Below are 22345 nucleotides of genomic sequence, written 5' to 3'. Positions count from 1 at the left end.
TTAAATCAAATAATTCCCACCTAATTAGTTAAAGTTGGTGCACGTTTATATTTAAACGATAAACCGAATTATTTCAGTCTAATTGTTTGAAAGCAGTATTCTTACAGTGCCACACATCAAATGGTAAATCAAAACAAATAAACCAAAGTGTTTCAATTATTTAACCAATGGTTGTTATGTCAAATCAAGCGCCACACATCAAATAATAAATCAAACGAATAAACCCAAGTGTTTCAATTATTTAACCAATGGTTGTTATATCAAATCAAGCGCCACACCATATCACTTCAATTTACTTATTTAAAACCAGTATTATGCTATGTCAAACATCAAATGTTATATTTCAAATATATCAGTTCAAACGTTTTAGTTCAGTCACACTCATTAATCACTTTTCATTTCATGTTTTCGATTGTCACTGACGGGTTATATGGTTTGAGTAACCACAAATCCAACATTTATTCCCAAATTATACAGTTTGGACAGCCACAGACATCTTTTGATTCCCAATTTGTTTTCTATCAAGGTATACAGGTTTATCATTCACACTCTCATGCACACGACAACACTCGCACTGTCTAACTTTTTATAGTACCTCCTATGGGTGTCTTTTGTTAATGTTTGCACAATTTAAACCTTATTTCCTAATTGTAATTCTCATTATTTACTGTTTTAAAATATTCTTTGTATTCACAGCCAAAAATGGTACACAGTTAAACGTAGTATACAGTTATCACACAGCAAAAATAGTACACAGTTATCGCACTCACTCACAATACACAGTCATAATCCTATCACACAGTCAAATATGTCACACAGTCATAAATGACACACTTATATTCCACACACAATCTATTTGGGCACACAGCCGCGTCTATTTTATTCAAAATACTCTGCTGAACCTAGCCGCAACCCTTAGTTACGGACCTTGCCAGTCACCAGTATTATCAAAAATTTACCGAACCCAGCCATATCCTTAAAGTTATGGACCTTGCCGGTGTAATTCTTCGAACCTAGTCGTACTGTCGTAGTTACGAACCTTGCCGATAGCAATTACTTAAATCAATTATTCCCTATATCTCCGAACCTTAGCCGTATTGTCGCAATTACGGACCTTGCCGGTAGATGTCAGTATTGTCTCCTGAACCTAGCCGTATCCCAGTTACGGACCTTGCCGGTAGAACCAATACTCTCTGGTACCATGGTTTAACATCACATTTCACCAAAGGTTTATTTGTCACAATATTGTGCTTATCTACTCATAATAGTTTCATAATTTAGTTCACTTACATCAACCAGTTGTTTCACAAAATTAATTTGAATAAAGCCAATGTGCAGATCTTTAGTTATTTAACAATAGGTATCTGCTTACCTTCTTTAAGTAGTCCGGACTTTTTGTGAAACACACAGTCCAATGAAAGAGGTGACCAAATGGGCCGGACAATACCCAGCGAAGTCCCTTCTACCAGATCACGTCGGGGTCACCAATTGTCAAAGTTGCGTCAATTCAAATCTGGCAATAGGAACAAAAGAGGTCAACACGACTTCTAAGATATACTAGTTATTTTAATTAATGCAAAAACCTTCAATGGTAAATATGATGTTTCGTATATACGGGCTCTTTGAAATACCTCGCAGGGCACTTCAGAGAACTAAATCCATTGTTTCAGATTGTTCTTCAAATACTCTTACAGAGAGAGTTTCCCACCTCTCTGCTGGCCAATCAGAGTAGAGACTTGAGCGTGGTTTAGACTTACTCAGCCAATCCGTTGACGCACAGGCTAGTCCCCCGCCTCTTAGCACATCCCTGGTTCCAGGCATACATTTATCATAACAACCTGTCATAGTGAGAAGAGCCAGCTCCCCTAGACACCATTCCTACGTCCGAGGAAGGTTCACAGATCACAAAGAACCAGTATAGTCTAGTATTTGGAGACACAAATCCTTATCTTATTTTACCCCCTAAAACAGCTCTTCACGTCAATCACAGCTTGCCAGGTGACACAACCTACATTAGCCCAGTCAAGAATGCATTCTTTCTAATATATATATATATATATATTTTTTTTTTTTTTTGGGGGGGGATGGATCAGCTTAATATTGCAGATAGATTGTATCTTCTATCAATGTAATTGTCTGCATCACTTCCAATCCCCCATGTTTTTTGTTTTTTTTAAATATACATTCTTTCTAAGTTAGTCATCCCATCAATTATAAAAATAATACATCTCTCACACCATACAGAGTTAAAATATCTAGCGAATACATTTGACACATTTTGACACTTTGGTTAAAGGCAAGTATAAACACATACAAGTCGAGGGGAAAAAGAGGGAGAAAAGTTGGTCACTTTTGCAGACAGCTAGGCTAGCTAGAAGCTAGCTTTGTTACGTTTTGGTAGTGTTGAATAATTATTGTTAGTTAATGGCTAAGCTTTGATCGGCATGGATATCCGAAAACCGCCAAGAGGAGAAAAAAAAAATAGGACCACCATGCGGAGAGTGATGCCGAGCTCACCAAGCATTCTGCTAGCCGACCACCAAGGTTGAGGAGCTAAGCAGCGATACCCGCCCGCCGCCTGCTGACATAGAAAATCGTAAAGAGCTAGGGCCTTGCAGCAGCACTACTAGGGTACTAACCCGTACTAACCCAGTGTTTAATCCTGCTGGAACAGGATCCGGCATCTCACCGTTTTGGACTGTTTTGTTCCAGAACCAGTACCTATTGTGGCATGATTTATTTTTTTCTTCACTTTTTTCAATGAAAAAATTATAATAAAAGCTATCAAAGTTCGAGTTGCTTCTTCTTTAATTCTCCTGCCATCACCACAACAAGCACCTGTTTGTCTTGACACGTACCCCGAGCCGCATGTTCAGTGGTTAAAAAAAACAGACTTTTTGTAGCGCCTGGTTCAATCACAGATTGACGAGAGTGGCTTCAACGCTAATTCGTACAGCGCTTTCACTCAAACTGGCTACTCAAGCTGGAAACATGCCAACGACAACACTAAAGGACTAGGGAAGCATGCCTCTTGTAAAGAGTATTTGAAATGCATGATTTTATGGAAGACAAAACAAACAAGAAACACAAGAAATGTCCACTGTTGTGAACACACAGCAGCTAGGAAGAAGTCCTCCTGTTTGTGTCAGCAGTTGTGGACGTCGTGGAGTTTCGTGCAGTGAATGAGTTTGGATGTGATTGACTCGATGGCAACTCTTATAAATGGTAAATTACTCAAATGTAAAAATGTAAGCTTACAACCTTTATGGCCCTGGCCACCATGCCAGAATTGTTAATTCATTGGTTTACTGGTTGTTTGGTAGATTTTCTTCTGTAATGTAGGCCTATAGTTTAGGCCTTTGCTTTGTAATTCAATGTATCTTTTAGATTTATCTGTGAATCTTAATGGCATTGCTTTCTTTTCGCGGGTCTAATTGCTATTGATAGACAGCCTTTGCGTTATTCGATGGGTATGTATAGGAACCATGACCAATGTAGCCTATTGGTTGTGCTCTGAGGTAAGCCCCAGCGCTCATCTCGTTAACCTTTCATCGCGCTGACTGCCGTTACTGTCGATGGTCCTGAATCGATAGTTACAAGTGTGCTGTTTTAATGAGCTCATCTTGGGCTACCAGTCTTCGTGGGGATTTTCTACAACATAGCGTGCTTTCTTGTGGCAAAATGACAGTCACAGATTAGAATATACACACAGATTAGAATATACACACATATTAGAATATACACACACACACCGGTTTGCCCCGTTCTGCCCTGCTGGCTGGAGTCTCATTTACATATCCAGACTCTCTCTCTCTCCCTCTGTTTCTCTCTCCCCCTGTTTCTCTCCCTCTGTTTCTCTCCCCCTGTTTCTCTCCCTCTGTTTCTCTCTCCCCCTGTTTCTCTCCCTCTGTTTCTCTCCCTCTGTTTCTCTCTCCCTGTTTCTCTCCCCCTGTTTCTCTCTCCCTGTTTCTCTCCCTCTGTTTCTCTCTCCCCCCGTTTCTCTCTCCCCCTGTTTCTCTCCCCCTGTTTCTCTCTCCCTCTGTTTCTCTCCCTCTGTTTCTCTCCCCCTGTTTCTCTCCCTCTGTTTCTCTCCCTCTGTTTCTCTCCCCCCGTTTCTCTCCCCCCGTTTCTCTCCCTCTGTTTCTCTCCCTCTGTTTCTCTCCCCCCGTTTCTCTCCCCCTGTTTCTCTCTCCCCCTGTTTCTCTCCCTCTGTTTCTCTCTCCCCCTGTTTCTCTCTCCCCCTGTTTCTCTCTCCCCCTGTTTCTCTCCCTCTGTTTCTCTCTCCGCCTGTTTCTCTCCCTCTGTTTCTCTCTCCCCCTGTTTCTCTCTCCCCCTGTTTCTCTCCCCCTGTTTCTCTCTCCCCCTGTTTCTCTCCCCCTGTTTCTCTCCCCCTGTTTCTCAGCCCCTGTTTCTCTCCCTCTGTTTCTCTCTCCCCCTGTTTCTCTCCCCCCTGTTTCTCTCTCCCCCTGTTTCTCTCTCCCCCTGTTTCTCTCCCTCTGTTTCTCTCCCTCTGTTTCTCTCCCCCTGTTTCTCTCCCTCTGTTTCTCTCCCTCTGTTTCTCTCCCCCTGTTTCTCTCCCCCCGTTTCTCTCCCTCTGTTTCTCTCCCTCTGTTTCTCTCCCCCCGTTTCTCTCCCCCTGTTTCTCTCTCCCTCTGTTTCTCTCTCCCCCTGTTTCTCTCCCTCTGTTTCTCTCTCCCCCTGTTTCTCTCCCCCTGTTTCTCTCTCCCCCTGTTTCTCTCTCCCCCTGTTTCTCTCCCTCTGTTACTCTCCCCCTGTTTCTCTCCCCCTGTTTCTCTCTCCCCCTGTTTCTCTGCCCCTGTTTCTCTCCCTCTGTTTCTCTCACCCCCTGTTTCTCTCCCCCCCTGTTTCTCTCCCCCTGTTTCTCTCCCCCTGTTTCTCTCCCTCTGTTTCTCTCCCCCCCTGTTTCTCTCTCCCCCTGTTTCTCTCTCCCTCTGTTTATCTCCCCCTGTTTCTCTCCCCCTGTTTCTCTCCCCCTGTTTCTCTCTCCCCCTGTTTCTCTCTCCCCCTGTTTCTCTCCCCCTGTTTCTCTCTCCCCCTGTTTCTCTCCCTCTGTTTCTCTCCCCCTGTTTCTCTCCCCCCCTGTTTCTCTCCCTCTGTTTCTCTCCCCCTGTTTCTCTCTCCCCCTGTTTCTCTCCCCCTGTTTCTCTCCCTCTGTTTCTCTCTCCCCCTGTTTCTCTCTCCCCCTGTTTCTCTCCCTCTGTTTCTCTCTCCCTGTTTCTCTCTCTCCCTGTTTCTCTCCCCCTGTTTCTCTCCCCCTGTTTCTCTCCCCCTGTTTCTATCTCCCCCTGTTTCTCTCCCTCTGTTTCTCTCCCCCTGTTTCTCTCCCTCTGTTTCTCTCTCCATGTTTCTCTCTCTCCCTGTTTCTCTCCCCCTGTTTCTCTCCCCCTGTTTCTCTCCCTCTGTTTCTCTCCCCCTGTTTCTCTCTCCCCCTGTTTCTTTCCCTCTGTTTCTCTCTCCCCCTGTTTCTCTCCCTCTGTTTCTCTCTCCCCCTGTTTCTCTCTCCCCCTGTTTCTCTCCCCCTGTTTCTCCCCCCCCCTGTTTCTCTCTCCCCCTGTTTCTCTCCCCCTGTTTCTCTCCCCCTGTTTCTCTCCCTCTGTTTCTCTCCCCCTGTTTCTCTCTCCCCCTGTTTCTCTCCCCCTGTTTCTCTCTCCCCCTCTTTCTCTCCCTCTGTTTCTCTCTCCCCCTGTTTCTCTCTCCCCCTGTTTCTCTCTCCCTGTTTCTCTCCCCTTGTTTCTCTCCCTCTGTTTCTCTCTCCCCCTGTTTCTCTCTCCCCCTGTTTCTCTCTCCCCCTGTTTCTCTCCCTCTGTTTCTCTCCCTCTGTTTCTCTCCCCCTGTTTCTCTCCCCCTGTTTCTCTCCCTCTGTTTCTCTCCCTCTGTTTCTCTCTCCCTCTGTTTCTCTCCCTCTGTTTCTCTCCCCCTGTTTCTCTCTCCCCCTGTTTCTCTCCCCCTGTTTCTCTCCCTCTGTTTCTCTCCCTCTGTTTCTCTCTCCCTCTGTTTCTCTCCCCCTGTTTCTCTCCCTCTGTTTCTCTCTCCCCCTGTTTCTCTCCCTCTGTTTCTCTCCCCCTGTTTCTCTCCCTCTGTTTCTCTCTCCCCCTGTTTCTCTCCCTCTGTTTCTCTCCCTCTGTTTCTCTCTCCCTGTTTCTCTCCCCCTGTTTCTCTCTCCCTGTTTCTCTCCCTCTGTTTCTCTCTCCCCCCGTTTCTCTCTCCCCCTGTTTCTCTCCCCCTGTTTCTCTCTCCCTCTGTTTCTCTCCCTCTGTTTCTCTCCCCCTGTTTCTCTCCCTCTGTTTCTCTCCCTCTGTTTCTCTCCCTCTGTTTCTCTCCCCCTGTTTCTCTCCCCCCGTTTCTCTCCCTCTGTTTCTCTCCCTCTGTTTCTCTCCCCCCGTTTCTCTCCCCCTGTTTCTCTCTCCCCCTGTTTCTCTCTCCCCCTGTTTCTCTCTCCCCCTGTTTCTCTCTCCCCCTGTTTCTCTCCCTCTGTTTCTCTCTTTGCCTGTTTCTCTCCCTCTGTTTCTCTCTCCCCCTGTTTCTCTCTCCCCCTGTTTCTCTCCCCCTGTTTCTCTCTCCCCCTGTTTCTCTCCCCCTGTTTCTCTGCCCCTGTTTCTCTCCCTCTGTTTCTCTCTCCCCCTGTTTCTCTCCCCCCTGTTTCTCTCTCCCCCTGTTTCTTTCTCCCCCTGTTTCTCTCCCCCTGTTTCTCTCTCCCCCTGTTTCTCTCCCCCTGTTTCTCTCTCCCCCTGTTTCTCTCCCTCTGTTTATCTCTCCCCCTGTTTCTCTCTCCCCCTGTTTCTCTCTCCCCCTGTTTCTCTCTCCCTCTGTTTATCTCCCCCTGTTTCTCTCCCCCTGTTTCTCTCCCCCTGTTTCTCTCTCCCCCGTTTCTCTCCCTCTGTTTCTCTCTCCCCCTGTTTCTCTCCCCCTGTTTCTCTCCGCCTGTTTCTCTCTCCCCATGTTTCTCTCCCTCTGTTTCTCTCCCCCTGTTTCTCTCCCCCCCTGTTTCTCTCTCCCCCTGTTTCTCTCCCCCTGTTTCTCTCTCCCCCCGTTTCTCTCCCTCTGTTTCTCTCTCCCCCTGTTTCTCTCCCCCTGTTTCTCTCCCTCTGTTTCTCTCCCCCTGTTTCTCTCCCCCTGTTTCTCTCCCTCTGTTTCTCTCTCCCCCTGTTTCTCTCTCCCCCTGTTTCTCTCCCTCTGTTTCTCTCTCCCTGTTTCTCTCTCTCCCTGTTTCTCTCTCCCCCTGTTTCTCTACCCCTGTTTCTCTCCCCCTGTTTCTCTCCCTCTGTTTCTCTCCCCCTGTTTCTCTCTCCCCCTGTTTCTCTCCCTCTGTTTCTCTCCCCCTGTTTCTCTCCCCCTGTTTCTCTCTCCCCCTGTTTCTCTCTCCCCCTGTTTCTCTCTCCACCTGTTTCTCTCCCTCTGTTTATCTCTCCCCCTGTTTCTCTCTCCCCCTGTTTCTCTCTCCCCCTGTTTCTCTCTCCCTCTGTTTATCTCCCCCTGTTTCTCTCCCCCTGTTTCTCTCCCCCTGTTTCTCTCTCCCCCGTTTCTCTCCCTCTGTTTCTCTCTCCCCCTGTTTCTCTCCCCCTGTTTCTCTCCGCCTGTTTCTCTCTCCCCATGTTTCTCTCCCTCTGTTTCTCTCCCCCTGTTTCTCTCCCCCCCTGTTTCTCTCTCCCCCTGTTTCTCTCCCCCTGTTTCTCTCTCCCCCCGTTTCTCTCCCTCTGTTTCTCTCTCCCCCTGTTTCTCTCCCCCTGTTTCTCTCCCTCTGTTTCTCTCCCCCTGTTTCTCTCCCCCTGTTTCTCTCCCTCTGTTTCTCTCTCCCCCTGTTTCTCTCTCCCCCTGTTTCTCTCCCTCTGTTTCTCTCTCCCTGTTTCTCTCTCTCCCTGTTTCTCTCTCCCCCTGTTTCTCTACCCCTGTTTCTCTCCCCCTGTTTCTCTCCCTCTGTTTCTCTCTCTCCCTGTTTCTCTCTCCCCCTGTTTCTCTACCCCTGTTTCTCTCCCCCTGTTTCTCTCCCTCTGTTTCTCTCCCCCTGTTTCTCTCTCCCCCTGTTTCTCTCCCTCTGTTTCTCTCCCCCTGTTTCTTTCCCTCTGTTTCTCTCTCCCCCTGTTTCTCTCCCTCTGTTTCTCTCTCCCCCTGTTTCTCTCTCCCCCTGTTTCTCTCCCCCTGTTTCTCTCCCCCCCTGTTTCTCTCCCCCTGTTTCTCTCCCCCTGTTTCTCTCCCTCTGTTTCTCTCCCCCTGTTTCTCTCTCCCCCTGTTTCTCTCCCCCTGTTTCTCTCTCCCCCCGTTTCTCTCCCTCTGTTCTCTCCCTCTGTTTCTCTCTCCCCCTGTTTCTCTCCCCCTGTTTCTCTCCCTCTGTTTCTCTCCCCCTGTTTCTCTCTCCCCCTGTTTCTCTCCCCCTGTTTCTCTCCCTCTGTTTCTCTCTCCCCCTGTTTCTCTCTCCCCCTGTTTCTCTCCCTCTGTTTCTCTCTCCCTGTTTCTCTCTCTCCCCCGTTTCTCTCCCCCTGTTTCTCTCCCCCTGTTTCTATCTCCCCCTGTTTCTCTCTCCCCCTGTTTCTCTCCCCCTGTTTCTCTCTCCCCCTGTTTCTCTCCCTCTGTTTCTCTCCCCCCCTGTTTCTCTCTCCCCCTGTTTCTCTCCCCCTGTTTCTCTCTCCCCCCGTTTCTCTCCCTCTGTTTCTCTCCCCCTGTTTCTCTCTCCCCCTGTTTCTCTCCCCCTGTTTCTCTCCCTCTGTTTCTCTCCCCCTGTTTCTCTCTCCCCCTGTTTCTCTCCCCCTGTTTCTCTCCCCCCCTGTTTCTCTCTCCCCCTGTTTCTCTCCCCCTGTTTCTCTCCCCCTGTTTCTCTCCCTCTGTTTCTCTCCCCCTGTTTCTCTCTCCCCCTGTTTCTCTCCCCCTGTTTCTCTCTCCCCCTCTTTCTCTCCCTCTGTTTCTCTCTCCCCCTGTTTCTCTCTCCCCCTGTTTCTCTCTCCCTGTTTCTCTCCCCTTGTTTCTCTCCCTCTGTTTCTTTCTCCCCCTGTTTCTCTCTCCCCCTGTTTCTCTCTCCCCCTGTTTCTCTCCCTCTGTTTCTCTCCCTCTGTTTCTCTCCCCCTGTTTCTCTCCCCCTGTTTCTCTCCCTCTGTTTCTCTCCCTCTGTTTCTCTCTCTCTGTTTCTCTCCCCCTGTTTCTCTCCCTCTGTTTCTCTCTCCGCCTGTTTCTCTCCCCCCCTGTTTCTCTCTCCCCCTGTTTCTCTCCCCCTGTTTCTCTCTCCCCCCGTTTCTCTCCCTCTGTTTCTCTCCCCCTGTTTCTCTCTCCCCCTGTTTCTCTCCCCCTGTTTCTCTCCCTCTGTTTCTCTCTCCCCCTGTTTCTCTCCCCCTGTTTCTCTCCCCCCCTGTTTCTCTCTCCCCCTGTTTCTCTCCCCCTGTTTCTCTCCCCCTGTTTCTCTCCCTCTGTTTCTCTCCCCCTGTTTCTCTCTCCCCCTGTTTCTCTCCCCCTGTTTCTCTCTCCCCCTCTTTCTCTCCCTCTGTTTCTCTCTCCCCCTGTTTCTCTCTCCCCCTGTTTCTCTCTCCCTGTTTCTCTCCCCTTGTTTCTCTCCCTCTGTTTCTTTCTCCCCCTGTTTCTCTCTCCCCCTGTTTCTCTCTCCCCCTGTTTCTCTCCCTCTGTTTCTCTCCCTCTGTTTCTCTCCCCCTGTTTCTCTCCCCCTGTTTCTCTCCCTCTGTTTCTCTCCCTCTGTTTCTCTCTCTCTGTTTCTCTCCCCCTGTTTCTCTCTCCCCCTGTTTCTCTCCCCCTGTTTCTCTCCCCCTGTTTCTCTCCCTCTGTTTCTCTCCCCCTGTTTCTCTCCCTCTGTTTCTCTCTCCCCCTGTTTCTCTCCCTCTGTTTCTCTCCCTCTGTTTCTCTCCCCCCGTTTCTCTCCCCCTGTTTCTCTCTCCCCCTGTTTCTCTCTCCCCCTGTTTCTCTCCCTCTGTTTCTCTCTCCGCCTGTTTCTCTCCCTCTGTTTCTCTCTCCCCCTGTTTCTCTCTCCCCCTGTTTCTCTCCCCCTGTTTCTCTGCCCCTGTTTCTCTCCCTCTGTTTCTCTCTCCCCCTGTTTCTCTCCCCCCTGTTTCTCTCTCCCCCTGTTTCTTTCTCCCCCTGTTTCTCTCCCCCTGTTTCTCTCTCCCCCTGTTTCTCTCCCCCTGTTTCTCTCCCCCTGTTTCTCTCTCCCCCTGTTTCTCTCCCTCTGTTTATCTCTCCCCCTGTTTCTCTCTCCCCCTGTTTCTCTCTCCCCCTGTTTATCTCCCCCTGTTTCTCTCCCCCTGTTTCTCTCCCCCTGTTTCTCTCTCCCCCGTTTCTCTCCCTCTGTTTCTCTCTCCCCCTGTTTCTCTCCCCCTGTTTCTCTCTCCCCATGTTTCTCTCCCTCTGTTTCTCTCCCCCTGTTTCTCTCCCCCCCTGTTTCTCTCTCCCCCTGTTTCTCTCCCCCTGTTTCTCTCTCCCCCCGTTTCTCTCCCTCTGTTTCTCTCTCCCCCTGTTTCTCAGCCCCTGTTTCTCTCCCTCTGTTTCTCTCCCCCTGTTTCTCTCCCCCTGTTTCTCTCCCTCTGTTTCTCTCTCCCCTTGTTTCTCTCTCCCCCTGTTTCTCTCCCTCTGTTTCTCTCTCCCTGTTTCTCTCTCTCCCTGTTTCTCTCTCCCCCTGTTTCTCTACCCCTGTTTCTCTCCCTCTGTTTCTCTCTCCCCCTGTTTCTCTCCCTCTGTTTCTCTCCCCCTGTTTCTCTCCCTCTGTTTCGCTCTCCCTGTTTCTCTCTCTCCCTGTTTCTCTCTCCCACTGTTTCTCTCCCCCTGTTTCTCTCCCTCTGTTTCTCTCCCCCTGTTTCTCTCTCCCCCTGTTTCTCTCCCCCTGTTTCTCTCCCTCTGTTTCTCTCCCCCTGTTTCTCTCTCCCCCTGTTTCTCTCCCCCTGTTTCTCTCCCCCTGTTTCTCTCTCCCCCTGTTTCTCTCTCCCCCTGTTTCTCTCCCTCTGTTTCTCTCTCCCCTTGTTTCTCTCTCCCCCTGTTTCTCTCCCTCTGTTTCTCTCTCCTCCTGTTTCTCTCCTCCTGTTTCTCTCCCCCTGTTTCTCTCTCCCCGTTTCTCTCCCTCTGTTTCTCTCTCCCCCTGTTTCTCTCCCTCTGTTTCTCTCTCCCCCTGTTTCTCTCCCCCTGTTTCTCTCTCCCCCTGTTTCTCTCTCCCCCTGGTTCTCTCCCTCTGTTACTCTCCCCCTGTTTCTCTCTCCCCCTGTTTCTCTGCCCCTGTTTCTCTCCCTCTGTTTCTCTCACCCCCTGTTTCTCTCCCCCCCTGTTTCTCTCCCCCTGTTTCTCTCCCCCTGTTTCTCTCCCCCTGTTTCTCTCTCCCCCTGTTTCTCTCTCCCCCTGTTTCTCTCTCCCTCTGTTTATCTCCCCCTGTTTCTCTCTCCCCCTGTTTCTCTCCCCCTGTTTCTCTCTCCCCCTGTTTCTCTCCCCCTGTTTCTCTCCCCCCCTGTTTCTCTCTCCCCCTGTTTCTCTCCCCCTGTTTCTCTCTCCCCCCGTTTCTCTCCCTCTGTTTCTCTCCCTCTGTTTCTCTCTCCCCCTGTTTCTCTCCCCCTGTTTCTCTCCCTCAGTTTCTCTCCCCCTGTTTCTCTCTCCCCCTGTTTCTCTCCCCCTGTTTCTCTCCCTCTGTTTCTCTCTCCCCCTGTTTCTCTCTCCCCCTGTTTCTCTCCCTCTGTTTCTCTCTCCCTGTTTCTCTCTCTCCCCCTGTTTCTCTCCCCCTGTTTCTCTCCGCCTGTTTCTATCTCCCCCTGTTTCTCTCCCCCTGTTTCTCTCCCCCTGTTTCTATCTCCCCCTGTTTCTCTCTCCATGTTTCTCTCTCTCCCTGTTTCTCTCTCCCCCTGTTTCTCTCCCCCTGTTTCTCTCCCTCTGTTTCTCTCCCCCTGTTTCTCTCTCCCCCTGTTTCTCTCTCTCTGTTTCTCTCCCCCTGTTTCTCTCTCCCTGTTTCTCTCCCCCTGTTTCTCTCCCCCTGTTTCTCTCCCCCTGTTTCTCTCCCCCTGTTTCTTTCCCTCTGTTTCTCTCTTCCCCTGTTTCTCTCCCTCTGTTTCTCTCTCCCCCTGTTTCTCTCCCCCTGTTTCTCTCCCCCCCTGTTTCTCTCTCCCCCTGTTTCTCTCCCCCTGTTTCTCTCCCCCTGTTTCTCTCCCTCTGTTTCTCTCCCCCTGTTTCTCTCTCCCCCTGTTTCTCTCCCCCTGTTTCTCTCTCCCCCTCTTTCTCTCCCTCTGTTTCTCTCTCCCCCTGTTTCTCTCCCCCTGTTTCTCTCTCCCCCTGTTTCTCTCTCCCTGTTTCTCTCCCCTTGTTTCTCTCCCTCTGTTTCTCTCTCCCCCTGTTTCTCTCTCCCCCTGTTTCTCTCCCTCTGTTTCTCTCCCCCTGTTTCTCTCCCCCTGTTTCTCTCCCTCTGTTTCTCTCCCTCTGTTTCTCTCTCCCTCTGTTTCTCTCCCTCTGTTTCTCTCTCCCCCTGTTTCTCTCCCTCTGTTTCTCTCCCTCTGTTTCTCTCCATCTGTTTCTCTCCATCTGTTTCTCTCTCCATCTGTTTCTCTCCCTCTGTTTCCCTCTCCCCCTGTTTCTCTCCCCCTGTTTCTCTCCCCCTGTTTCTCTCTCCCTCTGTTTCTCTCTCCCCCTGTTTCTCTCCCTCTGTTTCTCTCTCCCTCTGTTTCTCTCTCCCCCTGTTTCTCTCCCCCTGTTTCTCTCTCTCCCTGTTTCTCTCTCCCTGTTTCTCTCCCTCTGTTTCTCTCTCCCCCTGTGGTGTTGATGGTATCCTCAATGAAATGATAAAATATACAGACCACAAATTTCAATTAGCTATACTTAAACTCTTTAACATCATCCTTAGCTCTGGCATCTTCCCCAATATTTGGAACCAAGGACCTATCACCCCAATCCACAAAAGTGGAGACAAATTTGACCCCAATAACTACCGTGGGATATGCGTCAACAGCAACCTTGGGAAAATCCTCTGCATTATCATTAACAGCAGACTAGTTCATTTCCTCAGTGAAAACAATGTACTGAGCAAATGTCAAATTGGCTTTTTACCAAATTACCGTACGACAGACCACGTATTCACCCTGCACACCCTAATTGACAAACAAACAAACCAAAACAAAGGCAAAGTCTTCTCATGCTTTGTTGATTTCAAAAAAGCTTTTGACTCAATTTGGCATGAGGGTCTGCTATACAAATTGATGGAAAGTGGGGTTGGGGGAAAAACATACGACATTATAAAATCCATGTACACAAACAACAAGTGTGCGGTTAAAATTGTCAAAAAACACACACATTTCTTTCCACAGGGCCATGGGGTGAGACAGGGATGCAGTTTAAGCCCCACCCTCTTCAACATATATATCAACGAATTGGCGAGGGCACTAGAACAGTCTGCAGCACCCGGCCTCACCCTACTAGAATCTGAAGTCAAATGTCTACTGTTTGCTGATGATCTGGTGCTTCTGTCACCAACCAAGGAGGGCCTACAGCAGCACCTAGATCTTCTGCACAGATTCTGTCAGACCTGGGCCCTGACAGTAAATCTCAGTAAGACAAAAATAATGGTGTTCCAAAAAAGGTCCAGTTGCCAGGACCACAAATACAAATTCCATCTAGACACCGTTGCCCTAGAGCACACAAAAAACTATACATACCTCGGCCTAAACATCAGCGCCACAGGTAACTTCCACAAAGCTGTGAACGATCTGAGAGACAAGGCAAGAAGGGCCTTCTATGCCATCAAAAGGAACATAAAATTTGACATACCAATTAGGATCTGGCTAAAAATACTTGAATCAGTTATAGAACCCATTGCCCTTTATGGTTCTGAGGTCTGGGGTCCGCTCACCAACCAAGAATTCACAAAATGGGACAAACACCAAATTGAGACTCTGCATGCAGAATTCTGCAAAAACATCCTCTGTGTACAACGTAAAACACCAAATAATGCATGCAGAGCAGAATTAGGCCAATACCCGCTAATTATCAAAATCCAGAAAAGAGCAGTTAAATTCTATAACCACTTAAAAGGAAGCGATTCCCAAACCTTCCATAACAAAGCCATCACCTACAGAGAGATGAACTTGGAGAAGAGTCCCCTAAGTAAGCTTGTCCTGGGGCTCTGTTCACAAACACAAACAGACCCCACACAGCCCCAGGACAACAACAACAACAAGAACACAATTAGACCCAACCAAATCATGAGAAAACAAAAAGAGAATTACTTGACACATTGGAAAGAACAAACAAAAAAACAGAGCAAACTAGAATGCTATTTGGCCCTAAACAGAGAGTACACAGTGGCAGAATACCTGACCACTGTGACTGACCCAAACTTAAGGAAAGCTTTGACTATGTACAGACTCAGTGAGCATAGCCTTGCTATTGAGAAAGGCCGCCGTAGGCAGACCTGGCTCTCAAGAGAAAACAGGCTATGTGCACACTGCCCACAAAATGAGGTGGAAACTGAGCTGCACTTCCTAACCTCCTGCCAAATGTATGACCATATTAGAGACACATATTTCCCTCAGATTACAGCGATCCACAAAGAATTCGAAAACAAACCCAATTTTGATAAACTCCCTTATCTACTGGGTGAAAACCACAGTGTGCCATCACAGCTGCAAGATTTGTGACCTGTTGCCACAAGAAAAGGGCAACCAGTGAAGAACAAACACCATTGTAAATACAACCCATATTTATGTTTATTTATTTTCCCATTTGTACTTTAACTATTTGCACATTGTTACAACACTGTATATATACATAATATGACATTTGAAATGTCTTTATTCTTTTGAAACTTCTGAGTGTAATGTTTACTGTTAATATTTATTGTTTATTTCACTTTTGTTTACTATCTACTTCACTTGCTTTGGCAATGTTAACACATGTTTCCCATGCCAATAAAGCCCTTAAATTGAAATGTAATTGAATTGAGAGAGAGAGAAGGGGGGGGGGTTACACATTGTGGTTGTGGTGTTAGTTGTCGATAAACATTGTTGGGGTTGGAAAATGTGTTTTTTGGTGGGAAGACCGAGAACATCAAACATGAAACAGTATCATCATGATGAGTAATCTACAGTTAGACTATTAGAACGTAATGCAGACTAGCAGGTCATTACTTTACTAACATTGGTCCATTGGTATTTAGCACACCTAACACAGACCTATTTTCAGGTGAATACATTTATTTTATTTTTGAAAAGTGTGTGTGTTTCTGAAAATAAAACACAAGGGCCACTATCATCTCAAAAGTCGAGGTTATTATTGACATGATTAAAAACAATTATTATTCATCAATTAAAGGGGCAATCCGCAGTTGCTACATCGATTTTTGGACTTCTAAATTGATGATACATACCCATTGAATCTGGAAGAATATAACTTAGAAATGCCTCATGAGCTTAGTTCAACTGTCGTACCCCATCAGACCCCAAAACCTAAGCTTGTTTTGCTCCAATGTTTGTAAACATTGTAAATGTTTGTAAATGTAAACAAACACTCTATAGCCTCAAACCATGGTTAAAACTATAATTTTGGATGGTTAGTCCTTGCATGCATAGCTCTGTCTTTGAGAATGGTTACATTTCTCCAGCCCCATCCCGCAGCTTTTTTACAAAAACAGAGGCAGGGAGTCAGCTTTTTTTATTGTTTCAACTGTGGATTGGCCCTTAAAAAAAAAAAAACTTCAATAGAAAAAGAATCATACTTTCTGTATAACATGAAGATTTACAACATAAAAAAAAAACATAGATTACAATCAGTGTAAAATGTATTCTAGAAGTGGCCTTAGCTTGTACACATTGACACCAGTAGATGTTAAGCTGGTCTTCCAGTAGTCATTTCAGCAACAGATGCCTATTGTCTTTATACTGTGACTCCTCACCACAGCCATTTCTATTTTCATTAGGAGCACGTTGCTTCACAAGTGTGTGTTATGGTTGGAAATATGAGTCCCCATTACTCAGGTAGTGAAAGCCTTCCTGGACCTACTACTGGTGTACTGGGATAGGTTGATAAAGGTAAGGATCACTTTGTGGCAGCAGTGTCTGTGGGCCGGAGATGGCCGCGTTGTGGATGTGGATCACTTTGTGGCAGGTGTCTGGTCTAGGTCTGTTCACATACGTCTGTGGACGTGGATCACTCTCTTGCAGTTGGGGCAGCGGTGCTCTACGTCCTTACAGGAGTCAACACAGAACGGAATCAAACAGCATGGCCAGCACCTAGAGAGAGAGGGGGGGGGGGGGGGGGGGGGAGAGAGAGAGAGAGAGAGGCAGATGGAGAGGGAGAGAGAGAGAGAGAGAGGCAGATGGAGAGAGAGAGAGAGAGAGAGGGGGGAGAGAGAGATGGGATAGAGAGAGAGAGAGAGAGAGGGAGAGAGAGAGAGATGGGATAGAGAGAGAGAGAGAGAGAGAGAGAGAGAGAGAGAGAGAGAGATTCAGTGTGTGTATCCATCTGTACAGAAAAAAAGAATGTGTGCTACATGTCTGCATATGGTACATGCGTGTGTGTGTGTATGTGTGCATGCGTGTCTAACTTACAGGAAAAAGCCGAGTGATCCACAGATGACCCAGGTGAGCAGTCCAGTGGTGTGTGTGGTCTCTGTCAGAACCTGGACCTGACACTGGGGACACGTCATCTGGCTGGGCACGTCTCTAGGCAGCTGCTGCTGCATCACCACCACCTGGGTTACTGCAGAGGGAGGAGAATACTGGTTAGAACCAGATAGAACTGGTCAGAACCAGATAGAACAGGACAGAACCACCACCTGGGTTACTGCAGAGGGAGGAGAATACTGGTTAGAACCAGATAGAACTGGCCAGAACCAGATAGAACAGGACAGAACCACCACCTGGGTTTCTGCAGAGGGAGGAGAATACTGGTTAGAACCAGATAGAACTGGTCAGAACCAGATAGAACAGGACAGAACCAGATAGAACAGGACCGAACCACCACCTGGGTTTCTGCAGAGGGAGGAGAACACTGGTTAGAACCAGATAGAACTGGTCAGAACCAGATAGAACAGGACAGAACCAGATAGAACAGGACAGAACCACCACCTGGGTTACTGCAGAGGGAGGAGAACACTGGTTAGAACCAGATAGAACTGGTCAGAACCAGATAGAACAGGACAGAACCACCACCTGGGTTTCTGCAGAGGGAGGAGAATACTGGTTAGAACTGGACAGGACTGGATCAAACTGAACAGACTTGGACAGAACTGCTCAGAACCAGGTAGAACTGGATAAAACTGGAACTCCATAGAATTGGATAGAACAGGATGGAACTGGACTAGAAAGAATCACCACCACCCGGGTTACTGTAGGGAGAGGAAAATACTGGTCAGAACGGGATAGAACCAGCTAGAAGTGGATAGAACTCAATAGAATTGGATAGAACGGGTTAGAACTGGACAGAACCGGACAGAGCTGGATAAAACAGAATAGAACAGGACAGAACTGGATTGAGCCACTTAGGCCCCCCAAAAATGAGGTTGTTTGTTGTTAGTTCTATATTTCAAACCCCCACAGAGGTAGAGGATTAGAGGGGTTGCTAAGGCTGGGTGTTGCTAAGGCCAGGATATCCAGCCAATACCTTCTGTGTGTACAACTTGGTTCTCATTTTCCACCTGGGGTACTGTGAATAATAAAATAAGGAACCGATTTAGGTAGTTTTGGTCAGATAGTTTGGAGTTTTCTTCAGTGTGTGTGTGTGCGTGCGTGTGCATGTGCGTGTCTGTGTGTGCGACTCACCGCCGGGGGCATTTGTAGGTTGTGCCATGCCCATGCTGTACTGGGGAGGTGGTGGGTACATGCTGGGTTGGGGACCTGATAAATAAGGGATAAATAAATAAATACATCAATACACTGTGTCATTTACCTCAAACCCAGGGATACAGAGTGGTTGGCCAGCCTTATTGGAACACAAACCCAGGGATACAGAGTGGTTGGCCAGCATTATTGGAACACAAACCCAGGGATACAGAGTGGTTGGCCAGCCTTATTGGAACACAAACCCAGGGATACAGAGTGGTTGGCCAGCCTTATTGGAACACAAACCCAGGGATACAGAGTGGTTGGCCAGCCTTATTGGAACACAAACCCAGGGATACAGAGTGGTTGGCCAGCCTTATTGGAACACAAACCCAGGGATACAGAGTGGTTGGCCAGCCTTATTGGAACAAAAACCCAGGGATACAGAGTGGTTGGCCAGCGCTATGGGAACACAAACCCAGGGATACAGAGTGGTTGGCCAGCGTTATGGGAACACAAACCCAGGGATACAGAGGGGTTGGCCAGCGTTATGGGAACACAAACCCAGGGATACAGAGTTGTTGGCCAGCATTATGGGAACACAAACCCAGGGATACAGAGTGGTTGGCCAGCCTTATTGGAACACAAACCCAGGGATACAGAGTGGTTGGCCAGTGTTATGGGAACACAAACCCAGGGATACAGAGTTGTTGGCCAGTATTATGGGAACACAAACCCAGGGATACAGAGTGGTTGGCCAGCGCTGTGCGAACACAAACCCAGGGATACAGAGTGGTTGGCCAGCGTTATGGGAACACAAACCCAGGGATACAGAGTGGTTGGCCAGTGTTATGGGAACACAAACCCAGGGATACAGAGTGGTTGGCCAGCACTTAACAATGATGTTCATGACATCTATGGCTATCGTGACACATACTTCCAAAACGCTTAATGAAAACACTGTTGAAGGGAGTTGCTGTCCAGTAACATTTTAATTTACATATAGAGTAAGGGCTAGTTTCCTGAACACAGATTAAACCCAGTCCTGGTCTGAAAAGCATGCTCAATGGAGAATCTCAATTAAAATAGCTCTTTAGTCTAGGACTACACTCTTAGAATAAAGGGTTCCAAAAGGGTTCTTCGGCTGTCCCCATAGGAGCACCCTTTTTGGTTCCAAGTAGAACCCCTTTTGGTTCCAGGAAGAACCCTTTTAGGTTCTTTTTTTCTAAGAGTGTAGGCTTATACTGTCCCTAAGAGTATCAGTGTAGATCTGATCTCTTACCTCCCTGGAAGCCAGGCTGAGGGGGGTAGGCAGTTCCCCCGCCATTTCCCTGGTAGCCCACTGGGGGGCCGGGGTAGGGGAGAGCCGACACATCCTGGGGGGGTCCATACTGGCTCTTCTCCATACTGTCTGGGGTGTGGGGGAGAGGTGGGACAGAGAGAGAGAGAGAGCGAGAGAGAGAGAGAGCGAGAGAGAGAGAGCGAGAGAGCGAGAGAGAGAGAGAGAGATTGCACATTGTTACAACACTGTATATATACATAATATGACATTTGAAATGTCTTTATTCTTTTGAAACTTCTGAGTGTAATGTTTACTGTTAATATTTATTGTTTATTTCACTTTTGTTTACTATCTACTTCACTTGCTTTGGCAATGTTAACACACGTTTCCCATGCCAATAAAGCCCTTAAATTGAAATTGAAATTGAATTGAGAGAGAGAGGGAGAGAGAGAGAGAGAAGGGGGAGAGGTGGGATAGGGGAGAGAGAGAGAGGGAGTGGAAGACAGTGAGCACACCTTATGAAAATATCACGTTTACAAAAATATGTCTCTGCCCCCACCTTCTCTCCCCTTCCCCCCTCTCTCTCTCACCTGTCTTCTCTCTCTCTCGCTCTCTCTATCACACACACACACACACACACACACACACACACACACACACACACACACACACACACACACACACACTTCTTGATCAAGCTGTTGCTTATAACAATGATACACACTCCTGTATTCAACCGGGCAGGTTTGGTGACATTTCATTGGACAAATAACTAGAGTGGTGACATTTCATTGGACAAAGACTTGGCCTGTAGCCTCTGAGTAGTACAAGCCTATAACACACCACCGGTAATGAATGCCACCCACCTACTGTGGCACCATGGAGCTAAAACCATCAGAATAACCCTAACCCTAACCCTAACCCACCCACTGTGGCACCATGGAGCTAAAACCATCAGAATAACCCTAACCCTAACCCACCCACTGTGGCACCATGGAGCTAAAACCATCAGAATAACCCTAACCCTAACCCACCCACTGTGGCACCATGGAGCTAAAACCATCAGAATAACCCTAACCCTAACCCACCCACTGTGGCACCATGGAGCTAAAACCATCAGAATAACCCTAACCCTAACCCACCCACTGTGGCACCATGGAGCTAAAACCATCAGAATAACCCTAACCCTAACCCACCCACTGTGGCACCATGGAGCTAAAACCATCAGAATAACCCTAACCCACCCACTGTGGCACCATGGAGCTAAAACCATCAGAATAACCCTAACCCTAACCCACCCACTGTGGCACCATGGAGCTAAAACCATCAGAATAACCCTAACCCTAACCCACCCACTGTGTATACTCACCATGGAGCTAAAACCATCAGAATAACCCTAACCCTAACCCACCCACTGTGGCACCATGGAGCTAAAACCATCAGAATAACCCTAACCCTAACCCACCCACTGTGGCACCATGGAGCTAAAACCATCAGAATAACCCTAACCCTAACCCACCCACTGTGTATACTCACCATGGAGCTAAAACCATCAGAATAACCCTAACCCTAACCATAACCCTAATCCTGGTCTACGTTACTGTTGAATGAACAACAGTTAAGAGTTAGTTAGAAAACTTTAAATTGTCACTCCACAATGACACATCAGTTGTCAATACAAAATACAGGTGTAGCCCTTTCCTGCAGTCAATGTCCAGAAGCTCCCTCTGTCAGTAGCTGAGTGTAGATGCGGTGTGGAAATCAAGCGCAGGAAACACGGGCGTTCGTGAACAGACTTTAGTAAAAGAAGTCAGCACCAAACAGGCGAACAGCCAACCCAACCGGGAGGCAAAATACAAATTACGCACAAAATACAACGTGCGTAAAAGGACAAATGCGCACACAGTGCGGACTCTCGAAAACAACAAAACACGAGAGAGTAATAACGAGAGCAACAGCTAGACAATAACCAATCACACATAACACCTGACCCAACACACGATAACTAAATAGGAAACCAAATCAAACACTAACAAGGGACAGGTGTACAAACAGACAAAACCAAACAAACATGAAACATCGAACGGTGGTAGCTAGTACTCCGGGGACGACGACCGCCGAAGCCTGCCCGAACAAGGAGGAGGAGCAGCCTCGGCCGAAACCGTGACACCCTCTTTGGCCTCATGGGTGGAATGTTATTCATATTTTTCATAATTGTATCATTAATAACGGTTTTATTTTTTTTAAACGGCGAAAATCCGGTGTTTCTATGTCAAACCGTTTTGTTATATTTCAGTCTTCTGTGATGTATATAAAGTGTAATATTGGGATGCAAACTCAAAATTGAATACATTTCAACTCTATACCTGACATGGTACAGGTGTCTTCTTTCTTTAAGCCCTTAACAATGTTTGTGAGGTGTATACTTTGGTTTCAAAGTAGATTTGTTTAAGACTACCAAGAATCACTCACTGCAGTAAAAGATTCAAAGCCATATTAGGATCCCTCAGATAGTTTTGAGACAATGTAGTCAGTCATAGGAAAACACAGTTCAGTATGTCATCTGGAATCAGCTATAATACATCACATCATTTAAACATAATGGTGGTCTCCCTTGGGAAACAGGTCTTCTGATCTCAATGGGACTTCCTGGTTCATTAAAGGTTCAATAAATAAATACAAATTCTAACCTCCTGATTCAATCTAACCTCAGGCTCATCAATAACCTTTATTTACAGTAAGCAGGTCAGTCGTTAAGAACAAACAATATTTTATAAAAATCTACACGTTATCAGGAAATGTAGAGGTTATATAACTCTGCAGCACTCCACCAATCAGGCCTTTATGGTAAAGTGGCCAGATGGAAGCACTCCTCAGTAAAAGAGACGACAGCCAGCTTTGAGTTTGCCAAAAGGCACCTAAAGACTCTCAGACCATAAAAAACAAGATTTGCTGGTCTGATGAAACCAAGATTGAACTCTTTGGCCTGAATGCCAAGCGTCACGTCTGGAGGAAACCTGACACCATCCCTACGGTGAAGCATGGTGGTGCCAGCGTCATGCTGTGGGGATGTTTTTCAGCAGCAGTGACTGGGAGACTAGTCAGGATCGAGGCAAAGATGAATGGAGCAAAGTACAAAGAGATGAAAACCTGCTCCAGAGTGCTCAGGAACTCAGACTGGGGTGAAGGTTCACCTTCCAACAGGACAACGACCCTAAGCACACAGCCAAGACAACGCAGGAGTGGCTTTGGGACAAGTCTCTGAGTGTCCTTCAGTGGCCCAGCCAGAGCCCAGACTTGAACCGAATGGAACATCTCTGGAGAGACCTGAAAA

The 22345-nt window shown here is 47.5% G+C and overlaps 1 protein-coding gene across 6 annotated transcripts in view; it reads right to left on the bottom strand.

Moving 5' to 3' along the window:
* Nucleotides 1–15146: 15146 nt before the first annotated feature.
* LOC311120638 (lipopolysaccharide-induced tumor necrosis factor-alpha factor homolog) overlaps nucleotides 15147–22345 on the bottom strand; it is an 11547-nt gene continuing 4348 nt past the window's right edge. For 2 of the 6 annotated variants that reach the window (XM_084195220.1, XM_084195221.1), the window contains 5 exons: nucleotides 19012–19136; nucleotides 17730–17804; nucleotides 17572–17613; nucleotides 16518–16668; nucleotides 15147–16199 (listed from right to left, as the gene is read on the bottom strand). In XM_084195220.1, coding sequence (XP_084051346.1) covers nucleotides 16094–16199; nucleotides 16518–16668; nucleotides 17572–17613; nucleotides 17730–17804; nucleotides 19012–19135 — 498 coding nt within the window. In that variant the 5' untranslated portion in view covers nucleotide 19136 and the 3' untranslated portion in view covers nucleotides 15147–16093. Of the gene's footprint in view, nucleotides 16200–16517; nucleotides 17045–17571; nucleotides 17614–17696; nucleotides 17805–19011; nucleotides 19141–22345 lie in introns of those variants that run through there. The other 4 variants (XM_084195219.1, XM_084195222.1, XM_084195223.1 and 1 more) reach the window with 4 other exon arrangements.

The sequence above is a fragment of the Coregonus lavaretus genome, assembly GCF_964263955.1.
Source record: "Coregonus lavaretus genome assembly, contig: HAP1_SCAFFOLD_1278, whole genome shotgun sequence".
Lineage (NCBI taxonomy): Eukaryota > Metazoa > Chordata > Actinopteri > Salmoniformes > Salmonidae > Coregonus > Coregonus lavaretus.
The sequence above is the reverse complement of the archived record's forward strand: the minus strand, read 5'-3'. Positions and strand labels throughout refer to the sequence as shown.